The sequence below is a fragment of the Heliconius melpomene genome, chromosome 4, assembly GCF_056956725.1.
Source record: "Heliconius melpomene rosina isolate 202511_hmr_F chromosome 4, ASM5695672v1, whole genome shotgun sequence".
NCBI lineage: Eukaryota > Metazoa > Arthropoda > Insecta > Lepidoptera > Nymphalidae > Heliconius > Heliconius melpomene.
In genome coordinates this window covers 3,662,024-3,680,655 of record NC_140392.1, presented here as the reverse complement: position 1 = coordinate 3,680,655, position 18,632 = coordinate 3,662,024, and the positions used below count along the sequence as shown (strand labels likewise).

The 18,632-nt window shown below is 33.2% G+C and overlaps 1 protein-coding gene across 1 annotated transcript in view; it reads left to right on the top strand.

The window, feature by feature from the left end:
- LOC146539469 (protein amalgam-like) overlaps positions 1–18,632 on the top strand; it is a 70,855-nt gene that overhangs the window by 13,164 nt on the left and 39,059 nt on the right. The window contains exon 2 of the mRNA XM_085208443.1: positions 4,824–5,191. Within this exon, the coding sequence (XP_085064569.1) occupies positions 5,083–5,191 (109 nt within the window). The 5' untranslated portion in view covers positions 4,824–5,082. The remainder of the gene's footprint in view (positions 1–4,823; positions 5,192–18,632) is intronic.

Sequence of the window (18,632 nt, the reverse complement as noted above, 5' to 3'; positions counted from 1 at the left end):
GTTAATTATCTAAGAATAAAACACGGTAATGGCTCCCTAGGGAAAGTTACATGTTTCATTTCTTTTATATTGTTACAATGGAATGTTGAAATTTTATTTTCACGTTATGATAATTTGGTCTTTCTGATATTGGTGTGCGAAAATTATTTATGATATTGAAATTGGAATTGGACGTTGTTTAAACGCTTGAGTAAATAAAGGAGAGGCGAGTTCAAAAATTATTTTTGAAAAGAGAAGAATGAAATTATTTTTATATTTTTTAATGAAGGTGTTTTTTTCACTTCCCTCTTTACCCTGCATCTAGCAAGGTCTGTCTGAACATCCAAATTCGAGACATACACAAAGTATTTTTTCATCATTGCATTGCTGGGTAGGAAAATAATTAATTCCCCAAAATGAAACTTGAACCTGCAATCATCACGTTTACACTCACATGCCATTCCACTGCGCCATGAAGTAGTTCGCTCTCTAAAATTCAGCTCATATTACGGCATAGAGTGTAGAGCTCTACGTTTATTTTTTATTTATTATGAGCCATTCATGTGTATATTTTGTGAACCATTGAGGCCTGCAGGCAGTACAAATACGATAACCTTTGTCCAGTTAGTCGTTATTGAATAAACAGGAAGGACCAAAATCATGTAAATTCTTGTGTCATATTTGAATAGAATATTTTCTAAATAATTAAAACAAGCAAAAGCAATTACGTAGTAGCATTATTGAAATTTAATGTATAAATTAAGTAATAGATTAAACAAAATAAAATTAGAGATAATAATTAAAAACTGAAAAAAGATACGGATCAATGTCATTGGACACTTATCTATAGTGTTTAGTTAAAACATCTCATCCTATCAACATCAAAGTCTAGAACTGGTCAAAGCTCGGCGTTAAGTTCCACCAATCAACACACAATGACTTCAGAAGTGGGCAGAAAGTGGGAAACGGAAATGTACTAATGAGAACGAAGAGTCATAACACCACATCGTTACGTGGGAGAAACAATATATTTTAAAGAGATGAGATTTTAGGCTGGCAAAGCACCTGTATCTCCTCTGGTGTTGCACGGAGTCGGCGGCGGCGGTGATCACTTACCATCAGGTGTCCCGAACGCTCGTTTGCCTTGTTGTTTTCTATAAGAAAATATATATTTTAAAGAAAATCAAATGAGATTATACGTTAAAATGGATAAAATATTTCACATTAAATATGCGAAAAATTTAAATAATTCATAATATACGAATGGGTCAGCTCCCTATATAATGACTTCCCTATATTTTCAGAGTGAAGCGGCCTGATTCCCTATGTATGGAAAACGGGAATCAAAAAGTTTTGTACACGTGTAAATTGCACCTTTTATAGCGTACGAATCTGGGTACTATATTTTTAATATAGCTTTCGTTGTATCATTTACTATTGATGTATATAAAAGTTTTTATTAGATTTTTTTTATATTTTAAATATAGACTATTTAGTAGGTTAGGCCTAATTGGGATTTTAAAGAAATATAAATATTTTACTTAATCCAATGGAATGTATACTTTCGTTATTTCAGTATGTACAAATTCAAAATCCCACAATCCACTTGCCTAAAAGTGTACAAAATATAATGCATATAAAGGATATATGGAATGAAATCGAAACTGGGAAACGTAGTGTCTTAACACTTTGTTCCCTCTACCTACCACGCTGTGTGCGGGATACAGCGTGAAGCTGATTTCATTCGATTTTAAAATTCACACTAAAAGATTAAAAAAACAAAAGAAAAACCTATAAAGATACATTATACATTCCAAAGCGGAACATTCACATTTTCTTACACAAAGGCGCTATAGATTAAGGCGCAGGTACCGTAATACATTTTAGCTGCGAGATTACAGTACTAAATAAAACCTGTTAGACGTTATTCTGCAACTAACCGGCGGTATTTTGTAAATGTTTAGGCATTTTTATGTGATAAGGAACAATGTGGATCGTTGGGTGAAAGAAAAAAGATTTTCAGGAAATGGATTATAAGAAAATAATAGCTATATATTTCTGATAAGGCAGGTTTTTCTTGACAGTTATTTTTTATGAATTTATTGGTACCTTTTAAGATACCTTTTAAGTCGTTTTTTACAGTTTCATCATGTATCCCACGTGTAGGCAGGAACGGAGTGTTTTAACACTAGGTTCCCTCTGCCTACGAAGCTGATTATATTTGATTAAATAAATTTTTTTTCATGAATTTTATTTAAATTCCATAACAACGTCCAAAATCTAAAATGAAGAGATATAAAATTTAAAAAAACATAATTTCCTCAAAAACATTTCAAAAATAAATCACTAAGTCAGAACAAAGTGCGTGTTTCCATTTAAATGACGATATTTTAAAACGAAATAGCCACTCACAGAAGTATCAAGTAGCATCGTTCTCGTAATGGAATCCCCCTGAATGACGTCAACAAGCTTCCTGTAACGACTGCGAGAGTAAAAAGAAATGTTTGCACAGTAACAATGGCCCTTTAAAATCTTTATACAAAATCCTTTTATCCTGTAGACATTGATGGTGGCGAGGTGTGACGGCGTTCTTGATTTTATTTCTAGATATCTAGCTGCTTTGTTATATGTATGGTTTATAGGAGATTTCATATAGATATGTACATATATGTTTTATATATGGGCTTAGTATTAATTTTGGAATAAATAATAATCAAAATAAAAAGAAAATATTATAATTGATAAAGGTTATAATTTAAAAAAAAACCATTTGAAAAAGGATATCTTGTCCTTACGCCTTCTTGTTCTTTCTTTCTAACGCCAAAAACGTGTGGTTTAGTGGTAAGCTTGTACGTTTTTGACGCTGCGTTAATTTTTTGTTTTTTTTATTAAATATTTTTCTATAGAATTTATTTTACTATTTAAAAATATTCAATTAGCCTACCTGTAGAATATAAAACATTTACAAATTAATACAGTGAAAATGTATGTGTAATTAATGAAACGTATATGGTATTTCACACAAAATGGGCTCGACGTATTCTAAATTAATTCAACCAAAATATTAAAGGATATTATTACCTGCATTAATTCTGATCAAATCTATTGAAATTCATCAAATGTATTCATAATATGCCTTAAATTCAGTAATTATTACACCTTTTAATCAATCTTATTTCGTTTATTTCAGGAATTTTAATTAAAATTACAAATTTACTTCCAAACATTTTAATACAAAATTTTCTTTAAAGAGTTAACCAATTAAACCATGTATGTATATACGTCCACAGAGCTTAACGAATATAGGTTGTAGCAGTAGAAGTACGAGCGAGGATCTCTTCATAGTTTGCTAAAAGATAGCAGCCCATCAAAAACTATTTTATCAATTATATTCTAGAACTACGAATACTTTGAAAACGGCATTGGTAGGCTCATTTCGAACTTGAGATAGATAGAAAAAGAACTTCTGACAGTAGAGGCGAGCGTTAATGCATTTCAAAGAGACCCTTATATCTATAATTGGGTTAGCCAGTCACAGGCACTGCTCTGGTTTCTCCCCTCTGCACACGATGGGTTGGGTGAATCTATGGAATGTTAGGTTATCTCGTCCCATTTATAAAATTCATAGAATGAAGTTACTAAATTAAGTTTAAACGTCGATTAATTAATTACTGTTAAATGATATAACCTAAAAATTAATTATTCATCATTCGTATACATTTTTCAAATTACACAATGGATTTTAATGGAGCTTTCACTAATAGACAGAACGATTTAAGAGGAAGGTTTATTATACTATGTTTATTATATCAGTGCATTAACGGGTGAAGTCGAGAGGGGAACACTAGTATAAAATATATGAAATGTTTATCTATGAATAAATGATGCTTGTGATTTTTTTCTACAGAATTGAGGTTTTTTCAGCAAAAATTGCATAAATCGTTTAGAAATTCGCAAAGCAGTATGTGTACATACAGTTTGATAGTACCTACATAAAAGGCGCCCATTGGCTAGCGAAAGTAAAAAGCCACGAAAAAAAATATTATTATAACGATTTTAGCGTGCCTGCGTGCTGAAAAAAAATGTTATTTAGTATATAAATTGAGGAAAATATTTTTTATAAATATGGTAGACAGAGGAAACTTAGAGCTAAGACATCCTGTTCCTCACTTCCTGCAAAATTTTTCGGAGCATTGCTTGTTGAGTGGTGGAACTTAACCCTGCGCGTTTCCCTTGGTGCTAGAGCGAACTGGATCATTCCCCCACGTGGGAATCGAACCTACCACCATCACGTTACATTCAGAGATTTGATGCTCGTGCCCCTGCGTTACTACATTTATATACCAACTTACAAAAGGATAATCTCGGTTTACTAATAAAAACTCGATACGCAATCAGCGTCGTAAAACGTCCTTTCCAAATGAGCCCTCAATTGGATATTTGGGTGGCCTTTTGTGTTAGTGGAAGTCTGTTACTGCGATCGTAAACAAGCGGAAGTGTTTTTATAGAAATCGATAGAATTACACGTTAGACAAAGTATTTTACTTATTTTCATTAAGCTAACGACTAAAGAAGATCGTTGAGACCGCAGAAGCACAAGTGCGTGACTATATAAGTGTCTTAATGGGAACGAATTGTCTTAACAGCAGGTTCCCCGGTTCCCTATGCCTCTGCTGCTATGTGCGGAATACGGCGTAAAGAAAAAAAATAATTTTTAAATCAATTACCTTTACTTTGTTTTATACTAATTGGATACTGTGCAAGAACCTATTTCATAACATTATTAGAATTTATTTGTTATTTTTCTTAACTAGTATATAATTAAAATATTCAATTTGTTTCAGATTTAACGAGTCGAATATCCAACTACCACCTACTTCATCTCCTTGCAATATATCAACCAATGAAATATTCCATAGACAATACAAACAAAAACCCTCCACCCATCTATGTTTGATAAATAATAGTAATGACAGTTGACAAAGTTGGAACATCTAGAAGAAATATAACACAAAAATCGAAGTAAAATTCAGAATTTTCCAAACGAGAACAATGTAATGTTGCCTTCAAGTGTCAAGGGCATTGCCAAGAGATTGCGAAGAGATGAGGTGGGTCCGTAAAGTCAGATTGTGCCGCGACTACAAGATGTTTCTGACGGTCTACAGTGCTTTGCTGCTCTGGAGACTCGATGGCGTCGTTGAGAGTACAAAAGGTAAGTCTATTTTAATATATTAGTTTAGTTTTTATTCTTAGTTTATAGCAATAATTATTCAAAGGCCAGTCGTGGGTTCGATTTCTACTCGAGGAAATTAAATATTGATTATTTTCAGTGTCTCAATGGGAACCGAGTATCTTAACACTAGGTTCCCAGGTTCCTTGTGCTTACTCTGTTATGTGCAGGATAAAGCGTGAGGTTGAATAAAAGAACTTAAGTTTTCCTTGTAATAGAGAAGTGAATTTAATACTAATTCATTAATTCTTAAAATCCATGCATTGCCTAATGCATACATTAATAAAAGTTACAATAAAAAAGAATGAATCTGAAAACAAACACTTGGCAAATAGGATTCATCCATCAACAATTATATCGCTCACGAGATAGAATATGAGATTTTACGTGTTATATTTCACACTAAATGGATCAGAACAAAGACGCTGTCGAATGAGGCTTATTCTTAGATTCTAGTTATTCGTTTTCTTAGAAAAAATATTATTTTTACTTATTAGTCGTATGTGTTGTTAAACGGGGAGATCATTTTGACAATTTTTTTTTTTCATATTTTCGATATAATTTTACTAAGTAGTACTATTTACTATTTACTATTTTACTAAGTAGTAGTAGAACGTAAGTTCCGCCATTCAACATACAATGCCTCAAAAATTTAACGAAAAGTGGGGAACGCTGTGCCCCAACACTAGGTTCCCTCTGCCTACCCTACTATATGATATGCAGCGTGCAGCTAAAAAAATGTAAAAGATAGCTTCTGTTTACTAATTGCTCCTCAAAATCCAATAACGCTTGCGCCACGGGCATATGACGGCTAAAGCCCTGCAGCCTCCTTGCATCTTAATACTCTGCCACGGCTAATTACGTAACCTGGGATAATGTAGGTGCTGACATAATTTCGTTAACCCGAATATGATATATTTTGTGAACGAAAATTATTAAATTTTTAACTTAGCTTGTACTAACAATAGAATTAAATAATTTTTTTTAGCTTAGAATTCTATATTATTAATTTAGTGCACCTGCAAGGCCTGACTGCTAACGTAATGGTTGTGGGATCAATTTCTACTTGTGGATGTAATTATTAATTTCCTTGTGGTTACATAACAAAACGCAGCATTAAAGTCCCCCAGTCAAAATGTATCTTAAGAATTGGGGGGGAAATAGGAAACGGAATGTTTTACACTACCTTTTCTTTGGCTACCCTACTCTATATCTATATATTTTTTATGTTTAAAAATATTCAGAAAACACAAAAATCTTTCACCCTAAATCCAAGCAAACATCGTCCATAAAACCTGTCGAGTACTGGTTACAAATCAGAACAGTGACGTGAACGTAAAACATTCATGTTCCAGAGCCACACCGAGTTGTTCCCAAGAGGGCAACAAAATGTAACGAACCACACTCCTCTTTTTTATAAAAAATCGTAGATACATTTTTCTCCAGCGCCAGGAAAGGGACACCCCAGAATAGATTATTTACGTTCTCCTACCGCGGAAAGGTATGCTGATTGCTAGTGGAGACCCCTGTCAGACGGAAAAATTGCAATTACAATGAACGAAATATGGGTGATACAGATGGGGTATTATGTCCCTTATCTAAGAAAATAAAATTTTGTCAACGTCGTAACGGAAGTGCCTCTTTGTAGGTAATATTTTCTGCACAAATTTGGGGGAGAGAGTGAAAAGAGATGATTATGGTAGACGACTCCTTTGTCTGCTTCATTTATCAGGGTTGATGTGTTGCTATATTGCTGTTCTCTTACGGGACGCTAATATTTTCATTGTGAAATGTTCAAATAAATTTAGTATTATGCGGAAATGAATTCGTTCTTTTTATTAAAGTTGAGGGAATGTTTATATTAGTTTAGATTAATATGAACAAATATTTGTGACTCAATAAATATTGGGCCGTTATGGTGTAGCAGCATGCCGTCTGGTTTTAAAGGTTCGATTTGGAGTTCGATTCCCTCTTGGCAGAATTTACAAAAAAAAATGGGGAACCGCGGTGCTTATTAACTAGGTTCCCCTGCTATTTGCGTTATACAGCTAAAAAACATTACAACGAACGAACGTATTCCAATTTAGCTTGACACTAAATACAAGCTAGGACATAGTAATAAAACCTTCTAAATTATCACCCGATAGCAGTTCATACAATTTCAAATTAAAATAACAATTCAAACACTCGCTGTTGGCTTTTAATGGACTCACGTAATAGATTCGAACAAAGCTAAGTACAAAAGTATCCAAAAAGTAATTTAACTTGCAGATTATTTTCTAATGCTAAAATCTTGTGAGAAGAAAATATTATCTCGGCCCGATATCGATCTACCTTGAAAGATTGGTAACAGAATCCATTAAGGCAATCACGTTTTCAATAAAACTGGTATTGGAATGAATTTAAAAGAAACCTTTGCTTACCTTAGAAAAAAGTGAGTGCGGCAAAGCTTTCACTAATTCCGAATTTAAATGCATGAGATCGAATGGGTTCCCGCTGAGGATCCGCGTTGTTTCCCCGATTGCTGTTGCTTGTGTATTTAAAAGGGAAATGGAGGTCGAGTTATTATGTCAAATTCAACAATAGAACTAGGAATAGTAAGCTGCATAAGTTTGTTAGATTTGTTTAGAGAGGCCAGTCGTGGCGCACTGGCGACTGGTTGTGGGCTCGATTCCCACTCGAAGGAATGAAATATTGAATATTCTTCATTTTCTCACTCTTGTACTGGAGTAAAGCTCGACGTTAAGTACCACCACTCATCATGCATTGCCTCTAGAATTCGGAGGAAAGTGAGAATTGAAAGTCTCTTAATGGGAAAGGCACGTATTAGGTATAAGCAGATACGAGAAGTATTATTAGGTAGAAGAGAAAAATTATGCTTGTTACTTACCTATAAACCAAATAATTATGTAAGTTCCATTTTTTCTTTTACGAGGAAAGGTAAAATTGCTTTTGGTCCATAAAATTATATATAAACCTACCAACTTCTATTATTGTAACGGAATCCTGTTTAAAACTACACGCTTCACGTTATTTAAAAGAAACAACTAAATGTATGAATAAAACATCAAGGTCATCTTAAAAATATTTCAGTTCTTTGCATATTTTTGTCGCAACGGCATAAATATATACCTTTATATATATTTTTTTCAATTTCACGATTTATCACGCATGTGGCAGAGTAGATAGAGAGAGTCACTCTGTTAAGACACTCCACCATCCACTTTCTGCCGAATTCTGTAGATATTACGCCCAGACCACACAAAGAAAATGAAAATAATAAATAAATATTTAATTTCCTCGAAATGAAATCGAACCCACATCCCGTTGCTCGTTCCCCTGCGCCATGACTTACCACAAAACATAAATATTAAAGTGTGAAATATTAACAGTGTGAAACGCACAGATGGTTAAAGCACACGACTAATGGCATCGCATATTTGAAAACCATATTTAAAATGGAAGCTGTCGTCACCATCAAGTGCCATTGTAGGTACCACAAAAAGAGCTCATTCTAATTGTTTGCACATTTCACGTCTCACATACACCCTGTATTTCCCTCGAGCTTTGATCGTTGGGGTCGTTGATAAGTGTTGTTTTATAGTATCGATAGTAAACGATGTTTTTGTTATCAGCTATTAAATTTAGTGTTTTTATATGGGAACATTATAATTTATTCTAGGGTACTTATATGAACTAATAATTATATTGTAAGCAAAACTGTGTTTATGTTTAAACTAAAACATTATACAAACTCGATACTTTCAATATTTGGTCATCACTAGTACATAGTGTACACGTGCTTGTCATCCACCGTCACCCATCGTCACCCACTATTGTGTTTGTAAATCGCATTGTTGTCCAGAGGGGTTGTTTCATTTTTTACGTACCCTTATGCCTCACTCTCTAGAGATTAAGTTGGCAGCAAGGAAATTGCTTTTTAAGAGGCTCGCCCTTATATCGTTTTTTTAAATTATAAATGGCTATTCCTTCCTCCTGGCGTGGTTCGTCCACGATTTCTTTATTTCGCTCTGATTTATACTTGTTCCATTCACCGCCGTTGCAATGCTAGCGCGTTCCAGTTTTCCTTCCTCGTTCATAACTTTCCGGTGGAAAATTTCGTAGCGACTGAAATTACGAGAACTTATTAAGTAACTTCGTGCACCTAAAGAAATATATATTTGTCGAGAAATATATTGGTGTTGATAATTAAATTAAAATGAAATATTCTATAAACAATATAAAAAGAAATAGGGAGAGCGTAGAAATGAATATTATAAATAATAATTCATTCTCTCGAGTGGTGAACCACCAATCGAATAACTCGTACGCCACGATATCATCGAATAAAAAATATATCGATTTTTAATTAATGATTTGCAATGACAGACTAAAGAAATACGTACTTATGGTCGTAATAATAAATCATTATTGTAAATGGTTTTTAGAGCTCAGAAGATTCGTTTTGAGATGTCGGCCCCCAAAAAATATTTATCGAGGGGGAAGTAAGATGTTTTTTGTATTTATTTTGTATAATTCATTTATACCATATTATCATAAATATATATTTAGACGCCGTCGTGGTGCAGTGGATAGTGTCTTAATTCAACGCGATTATTAATTAAAAGTTTAAATATTCTTCTGGATAGTAAATATATTTATTAAGTTTTACTTTATTTGGGCTGAAGTCGGCATGGCGTAGGGACAGTTCGTGGTTCGATTCTCATTTCTAGAAATGAAATATTTAAAATTTCCATTTCCTCGCTTTGGTAAAGAAGCAAAGTCGGGATCGGAAGTTTCTTGAAGGGAATGGAGTGTCTTAACACTGGGTTCCTATCCTAGGTTCCCTCTACCTACTCTGCTATTCGCGCGATACATTATGAAGCTAAAATAAAGCTCGATATACAAGGTCCACCATTACATTACTACTACATGTTTCTGTCACAAAATTTAAAAAATAAATCGTCTAGATTTAACAAACGACAAACAAACAAACAACCCATATACAAATAGGGGTGAAACAAAGCAACTGCGAGGGTAGTAAAACTATCGAAACATCGATATAGCGAATCTGCGCCGACAATCCGTTTAAGTTGCAATAAATCACCTCGTCCCTGCATATATCGGTGCTATTATCGAGGGTATTCGTGCGTACTGTCCCCAGACTGTGAAAGTTGTAGAAGTGCCATGTATGCCAAATATGGCTTATATATTACTTTTTCAATATATATTTATTAGGAAATCTTTGTATTATCTAATATTTTTTTGTCTGAAATAATTGATTTGGTGAGTTAGGACTAATGTAAAATTACATTTCATAAATAAATACCAAATTGTTGTTATTTTTCTTATAAGCTTTTATTCTACCTGAACAATGTTAATATTTTTTGCTGATTAACTTGGAAGAATCGATATCGTTTTTGAAAATAAATTGAAGAAGTGGGTCAAAAATAATAAAAAAATGGCTTAATAAAAGTGAATAAAAAAATTAAATTATAAACATGTTTTTATTAAAAAAATCTCAAATAAGTTATAAACGAAAAAAATATTATTTTATTATAACAATTAATTAGTAAAAAAATTAGAAATCCCAACCATTTTTCCATATTTTTTCTATTTTGTTATATAATACTTATATATGCACCCCAAACTATCACAGATGCGCGCGACAATTTGATTATATCATTTTCCTTCTACCCAGGGAACACCATTGTTATCAACCTCGTTTGTACTTTAATGGTCACAGTCATAACACTACTTAAAGTTTTTTTTTTATCTAAGCTGCTAACAAATTATAAGCTGTCATATGCAAATATAATTATTATAAGTATAAGTTATTGCTTATTATTCATATGATAATCTAAATTTATATTTTTCTTTGTCAGTTTAAATTAATATTTCTATATAGCAATTATCTTTTCACTGTCTCTTGAATAATACAATAATATATGTAAATATAATGCTTTTTTAGCTTCACGCTGTATCCCGCGCTTAGTAGGGTAGGTAAAGAAACCGAAACGTAGTGCTACGACACTCCGTTCCCCATTGAAACTTTTTCGTTCCCCAATTTCTCCCGAATTCAGGCACTTTGTATTGACTGCTTCGTAACCAGAGCAAGGAAATGAAAATATTGAATTACAAGAATATTTTTGATTAGAATTTAAAAAATCTTGCAATTTAATAATTCTACTTTACTTCTTCTTCTTTGTCCAACAAGAGTGTGAAATGAATAAGATCGATACGGAATATTTCCCTAGAGTGACATTTGAATTCCCATGTGACTGCATGTACTGGCTGTGCGACAATGATATAAATCCATTTATTAATACTAAGATAGACATTTAGAATAAAAACTTCAAATATATATATTGTAAGAAACTACTAAGAAACTAAATAAAGTGGGAAAGGTAATGAATTAAAACAAGACTTCAAATAATTATTAAACAACCAAAGGGAATTATCTAGCAGTCTAATAACAATCTTCGGTTCTAAATAATTCATCGGGCAGAGTGACGTTCGCGATCTTCCTCTTTCGGTCGCCGTTGACAGCCCATAAAAGTGCCAGCCAGTAATTAGAGTCGTTTTTATATAACCTCTATGGTCATTATTTCTAACATTATTCATATATTAAAAAAAACTTTAAGAAAAATATGGATTACGGCAATTTACATCAAATAATTAAATGTTTTTTTCTAACTCCATAATATAACGCAAAATGCTCTTCTAAAGAAAATAAAGTAGCTACGAAAGAAAGCTAAAAGTACCATTTTAGTGAATTATGTTGTCTAGCTATCTTCTAGTTTTTACGATACAAGAGTGCCCCTAAAAGCCTACTAAAGTAAATCATAGTCATCTATCACTGGGAGTGGATGTAAAGGTCATGAAGGGAAGTCATAATAAATTTCAGTACACGCACTTAGTATAATGTAATACATATTAACATGACTATAAAAATATTTATATTAGGAATAAAATGATAAGTCAAAATGTATGTAATTTTAATGTTATTATAGCAAATTATATGTAAAGAAACTTAATTTATGTTTAATAGGAAAAACTTGTTCGTTTGTATCGTTCCATGGTCTTCAATATCACGAATATAGTAAGACTATCGCTAATAGGAAGAGAACTTAGTGGTAAGACACTCCTCACAGCCCAGCTTTCGCGACTCAAAGCTGCGCTTGGTCTACTTACCAGGACTAAATAAAAACAACTAATACCTAAGATTGGGGACCTTTACGTTTACCGTCACACGCTCTGGGGGGGTACTACAGGGGTAATACAGGGGGTATTACGACGAGAATACCAACATTTTGTTATTATATATAGAAATATCCACATATAATTAATTATTATCAGTTTTTTTAGCAGATCTAGAAAAAAACTGTTGTTATTTGAAATTAACCCTCACAATTTCGCTTTAAATTTCAATAGCAAATGTTTACATTATTAGATATTTACATCAAATTATTGACACAATATTAACGCATATCTAAATATCAAATATGAACAACATTTTATCATTTAACAATATCAGGTCGTTAGTTGACAAAATTATCGGCCATTATTATACTCAATAAAATTCGGCCAAACTGATTTTATCGGATTAAACAAGGCATAAAGTACGTAAAAGCTGCTTTAAAATTTACTCTCATAGCGTAATAGTTAAAAACCTTGTGAAAAATTGAGGCCAGTCGTGGCGCAGAAATATGTGATGGCATGGTTGTAGGTTCGATGTCCCACTCGAGGAAGTGAAATATCCATTTCTTCGCTCTCGTGTCGAGGCAAAGCGCGGCGTTGAGTTGTCCAGAATTCGGCAGAAATCGAGGAACGGAGGGTCTTAACAAGGGTTGTGCGGGATACAGCGAGAAGCTAAAAAAAAATATATATTTTCATTTCTTCGTTCTAGTGTAGATATAGCGTGAAGCTTATAAACAATGTTGAAATTCAATGCCGCTCTATACGAAATGTGAAAATGAAATCAAAATAATCGTTCCCCTTAACGTGTGATTGAACCTACACCTATTATATACCTACTATTATATTGTGTCAGGATATAAAAGATCAGCTTCACGCTGTATCCCGCACACAGCAGGGTAGGCAGAGGGAACCTAATGTTAAGACACTCCGTTCCCCATGCCGAATTCTGGAGGCATTGCGTGTTGAATGGCAGAACTCAACGCCGCGCTTAGCTTCGATATCAGAGCGAAGAAATGGAAATATAAACGTAAATAAATATTTCACTTCTTCGAGCTAACTACGATACTCACGAGGCTATTATCCGAGACTCGTTTCGTCCTATACAGTACTTGCACTGAAATATAGCTCACATTGTCGCCGCTAACAACAGTTCGTTCTGGCTAACAGCGCGCCGTACTGACCCCGTACTTCCGCCGCTATCTTACTACGAGGGGAACAATGGTATCTTAAAAGCCTACTAAATACCACTTTATTTATAACTTTTCTTGCTGTTGTTTTATTTTTAAGGAGATTGCGTTGATCGTTGATATTAATAATATAGTTTTTTTTAGGTTTAAGGTATATTAAGAGTTTTATATATTTGTTATTATGAATTATTGATCGTATTAAATGAATTTATATTTAAAAACGAAAATTCATAAGTAAAATTTGGAATTCAATTTACTGTTCTACACTTAATGATTTTTTATTCAATAACCAATTTTTACTGTAAACGAATAGTTGTTCCACAAAATGTTGCTTGTTTATTAAAAAAATATTTCCATAGAAAAAGCTAGCGAGGAAACAGCTGAAAAATATTTATTACATTAATAATTGCACTTCACTATTACTATGAAACTTTTAAATAAACTAGCGAGCAAAAATGTTTGGTAACCCATTTAAAACTGCACAATCGAAGTCCCAACGTCATTCCGTATGTTGTGCTTTTATCCAGCAAGCAACTAATAGCTTTTGTTGTGAAATACAAAACTGGTTAAGTGCGAGTCGGCTTCGAGCATCGAGGGTTCCGTACCAATTTCAGGATTGTAGGTCAACGGGAAGTACAATTCATAAATGTTAAGTATGTATTCTGTAAATGAATAACAAATATAAATTTGTAATGATGTTTTTCGATGAAATACCTATAAATTTTTACTTTTATTTTTTTTATTTTTTCCTTTATTTTTTCACAGGACTCTATAGGTATTGATTATACGACTATCAGAAAAAATACAGCAAAATAGAGGCTCGTATCTTCTGTTCGCATTGATTAAGAAACTCGCATAAATTCAAATTCAAAATATTCCTTATTCAAATAGACTATTGTAAGCACTTTTGAATCATCGCACGAACGTGTAAAAACTACTACCACCACCGGTTCCGAAGACAGTTCTGCTGAGAAAAACCGGCAAGAACCTCCATGGTTGCTCTTTTCAATTTCAATATGATTTAATTTTTACAAGAACTGGCAGCTATCCTGCATGACATTCAACAGATATTAATTCCATATATCTCCTTCCTGTAAATATTCTTGAACAGTGTAATAAGCTTTACTTGTCAGTATTGTTTTTACAGTACATAGACCTGAATATTTCATATTAAATATTAAATGGTCTTGATAGACAAACACCAAAGTTATCCTATAAGGATTTCGTTCTTACGTTTTAAGGTACGGAACCCTAAAAACAAACGCACGCCTAAAATAATTCTCGTCAAGCAAAAACCTGCCTGGAATTGGATTTAACCAATTTATTTCTAAATTGAAAACAGAGTTGTCTTAAGTGTTTACAACTATACAAATCTTCGCAGAAGTGATGGTGCCGTTCCGTGGTATGTATTGGTTAATGGCAGGTGGGTGGAAGAACAAACGAAATTCAATCTTTAGGCGAGATCGTCTTATAGATGTCGAGTTTAGTTTGCTTGAGATTTCGTAGAAATTGTTCTGAATGAGAATTTAGATTGGTGAAGAAATAGATGTAATGAACATACGAATGTACTTACGAGAGATTTGAGTATGTACGTGCTAAGAATCTTTCATCTCATTATTTTTATCTTTATTGATAAGATTTTGTTAAGTCACTCCGCTCCCAACTTTCCGCCGAATTCTTGAGGCATTACGTGTCGGAACTTAACGCCGCACTTTGCCGCGATAATAGAGCGAAGAAATGATTAGATTAAATATTTCATTTTCTCGAGTGGTAATTGAACCCCGTTAGTGGTTCCTAATTATAATTAATTAAAATTAAATTCTAAACTTATATTTCTTAATAGCATATAAAAATTATTTATTATATGCCAATCTGTACTATGCTATGAAAATATATACCTAATTAAACTAATTACGTAAAATAAATATATACGAGTAAGTATATTTTTAAAAAGCCAATTAAAACTTGCACCTGAGTTGTAAAAAAGTCGCCCAAAGTTAGAACTGGGTTGTAGTTAATAAAATTTTTACAGTAATTCTGTCGCCAGTACGCGAACACTAGACATGTTATTACATTAGTTCTGTGCCAAATGTTTAACCAAATCTGTTTACAAGGAGTCCGGGCCAAAAGTTTTTTGTTGTTTGTTAGTCCTTTTTTTAAGGTGGGTAAACGAAATTTACTATTAAAACTACCTTAACAGTTTTCTCTCTTTATACATCGCAAAATTTTTAAATGTCGGATGAGTGGTGGAGTTCAAAGCCGCATTTAAGTTTCATGAGAAATATTATATACCTATGCTTGTTTCATTTAACTATGCTTAAGTTTTTTAATTATTTTATACATCTCTGCTACACAAAGCGTATCTGTAAACGCGACTACGAAGTTGTGAATTCGATTCCCACTCGAGGAAATTAAATATTTAATATTTTTATTTCTTCGCTCTGACGTCGAGGCAAAGCGCTGTTTTTAGTTCACATAATGCCTCCAAAATTGGATGGAAAACGGGGAACGGAGTATCCTAATACTTGGTTCCCTCTACTTCCTATTGTGTGCGGGATACAGCGTGAAAAAAAATTAAGCAAAACTAAATTTTCACAAAACATTACAACGCTTTTATTTTCCACCAAAATATCGGAATGCATATTTAGTACTATGGCCGCGTTAATAATATATCGCAGTAATTATCCTGTTTCAATTATTCTCACTGTATTAACATTTAGATATTCGTAGGCTTGTAATAATCCTAATTTGGACATACGCCATTTAATTGATGGACAGGATTAACTCTATCCCGAATATCGGAGACAATCTAATCTATTTTAATAATAAATTGTTATGCATAAAATATATTGGGTTCATTTGTCAGTGAAATGAAATATATATATATATATATATATATATATATATATATACTAGTGGCCCGCCCGCGGCTTCGCCTGCGTGAACTACGTTATTATTAATTTCTGTCTCCATGAGTACCCACGTCCTATAAGTGACGTCCATGCAAAATTCGAGACTCCTAGCATTTGTAGTAACGAAGTTTCATACAAACTTTCGACCCTAAAAACAACCCCTTAGAAGTCGAATATTGCAAATTCCCGTCTTAGCGAGCACCTACATCCTATAAATAACTCCTATGCAAAATATCAGATTCCTAGCACATGTAATTTCTGAGATTTCGTGATGAGTGAGTGACCTTTCGATTTTATATATAACTAGCGACCCCCTTGCGGCTTCGCCCGCTTTTACTACTGGATTATTCATATAATGTATGTTTGCAAAGCACTTAAGATAATGTGAAAATTAATTAAACTCTAATGCAACCCGCATTTTCGTAGTTTCAATAAGGATTTTCCAATTGTTTTACACAGCAAGGATTTTTTAGTAGGTACCGTAATTTTAAATCTGTGCTACTAATCTTTTCAAGTACTTATTAAAATATTTTTAAATGACTATTTTTAGATAGTTAAATGTCTATTTTTAAACGGAAGAAATTATAAACAAAAGCCTACCTACTAATAACTACTACAAAAAATATGAAACCAAATATATCGCGCTGAAATAATACATTCAACTCCAATTATCCAATACGTGCAAACGCATCTAAATCTTCGTTGCTATGCCTCTATAGCGGGCGGGTTTTTTTTCGAGCTTGTGGTTAATGCTGAAGAGGGTATTCTGTCCCTGATGAAAAGCAAGCACTATGTGGCTGCCTGTGAGGAAAATTAAATAGAATGCATTGGCCGGGAATCGACCCCGGGCCCGCGTGGCAGGCGAGCATTCTACCACTGAACCACCGATGACTGCTCATGACACGCTTGTATAAGCAAAACGTCGCGGGGCGGCAAGGATGTTTTGATATTGTAACAACTTCTAAAGTACTTATTAAAATGAAAAAACAGACAGTTTTGATCTACATTAAATGGCTAACGTAACTAATATACTTATTTATATGCTGAGAGTAAGGGATAAGTAAAACTTGAGTCGGCACAGCTGATGTATCAACGGCGGGATGTGTCAACAATTAAATGCGTTTTTCTCTAAAACTATTCGCAATTTTGAAATAGTGTAAACAGCAAATTTTATCTTCGTTTAACGTAGAAAATTAATAAAGTATTTTAAAGGATAAGGATTAATACCATTGTGGAAAAATATCCCTCACAATAAAAAATATATTGAAATTACTATTTTTAGACAGAAATATGATCACTACACGTTATCCTTAAAAGATAAAAATATGCTCTCGCGGACTTTTTTGTAGATCTTATTAAGAGGAACAATACTCCAGTACATTATTTTCATGTAGTACTTACCATTAAAGCAGCGCATGCGCGAAAGTGTCTCAACGGGTAGGACTTTAGACACATTTATCGTATTTATGTTAATTTACATAAGAATGTACAAATAATAAACTATATATAAACCTTCCCTGAAAAATACTCGACCTAATGGTGAAAACTGCATAAAAATCCGTTGGGTGGTTTAGAAGAAGAAGAGTTAGAAAGTTCAGACAGACACGAAAAGCGACTTTGTTTTATAAGATATAGGACTAGAGGCCCGCTCGCGGTTGCACCCGCGTGAACTATGTTATTATTAATTTCTGTCTCCATGGCTACGTCCTAGTGACGTCTATGCAAAATTTGAGACTGCTAGCATTTAGTAACGAATGACAAAGACAAATGTCATTAGTAACGAAGTTTCATACAAACTTTCAACCCCAAAAACAAACCCTTAGAAGTTGAATATTACAAATTCCCGTCTTAGCGAGCACTTACGTCCTATAAGTAACTCCTATGCAAAATTTCAGATTCCTAGAATATGTAGTTTCGGAGATTTCGTGATGAGTGAGTGACCTTTCGATTTTATATATATAGATAATATAGAAGATAGATGTATTTAATTTAGTTTTGTTTTAAAATATTGATATTTTTCTTAATCGCCTGTCCATATGTCTGTGATAAGAGGAATTTATGTTATTATTTCTTTAGGCGAAGTTGTAGCATGCCATAATAATATAATCATTTGGTAATTAATTT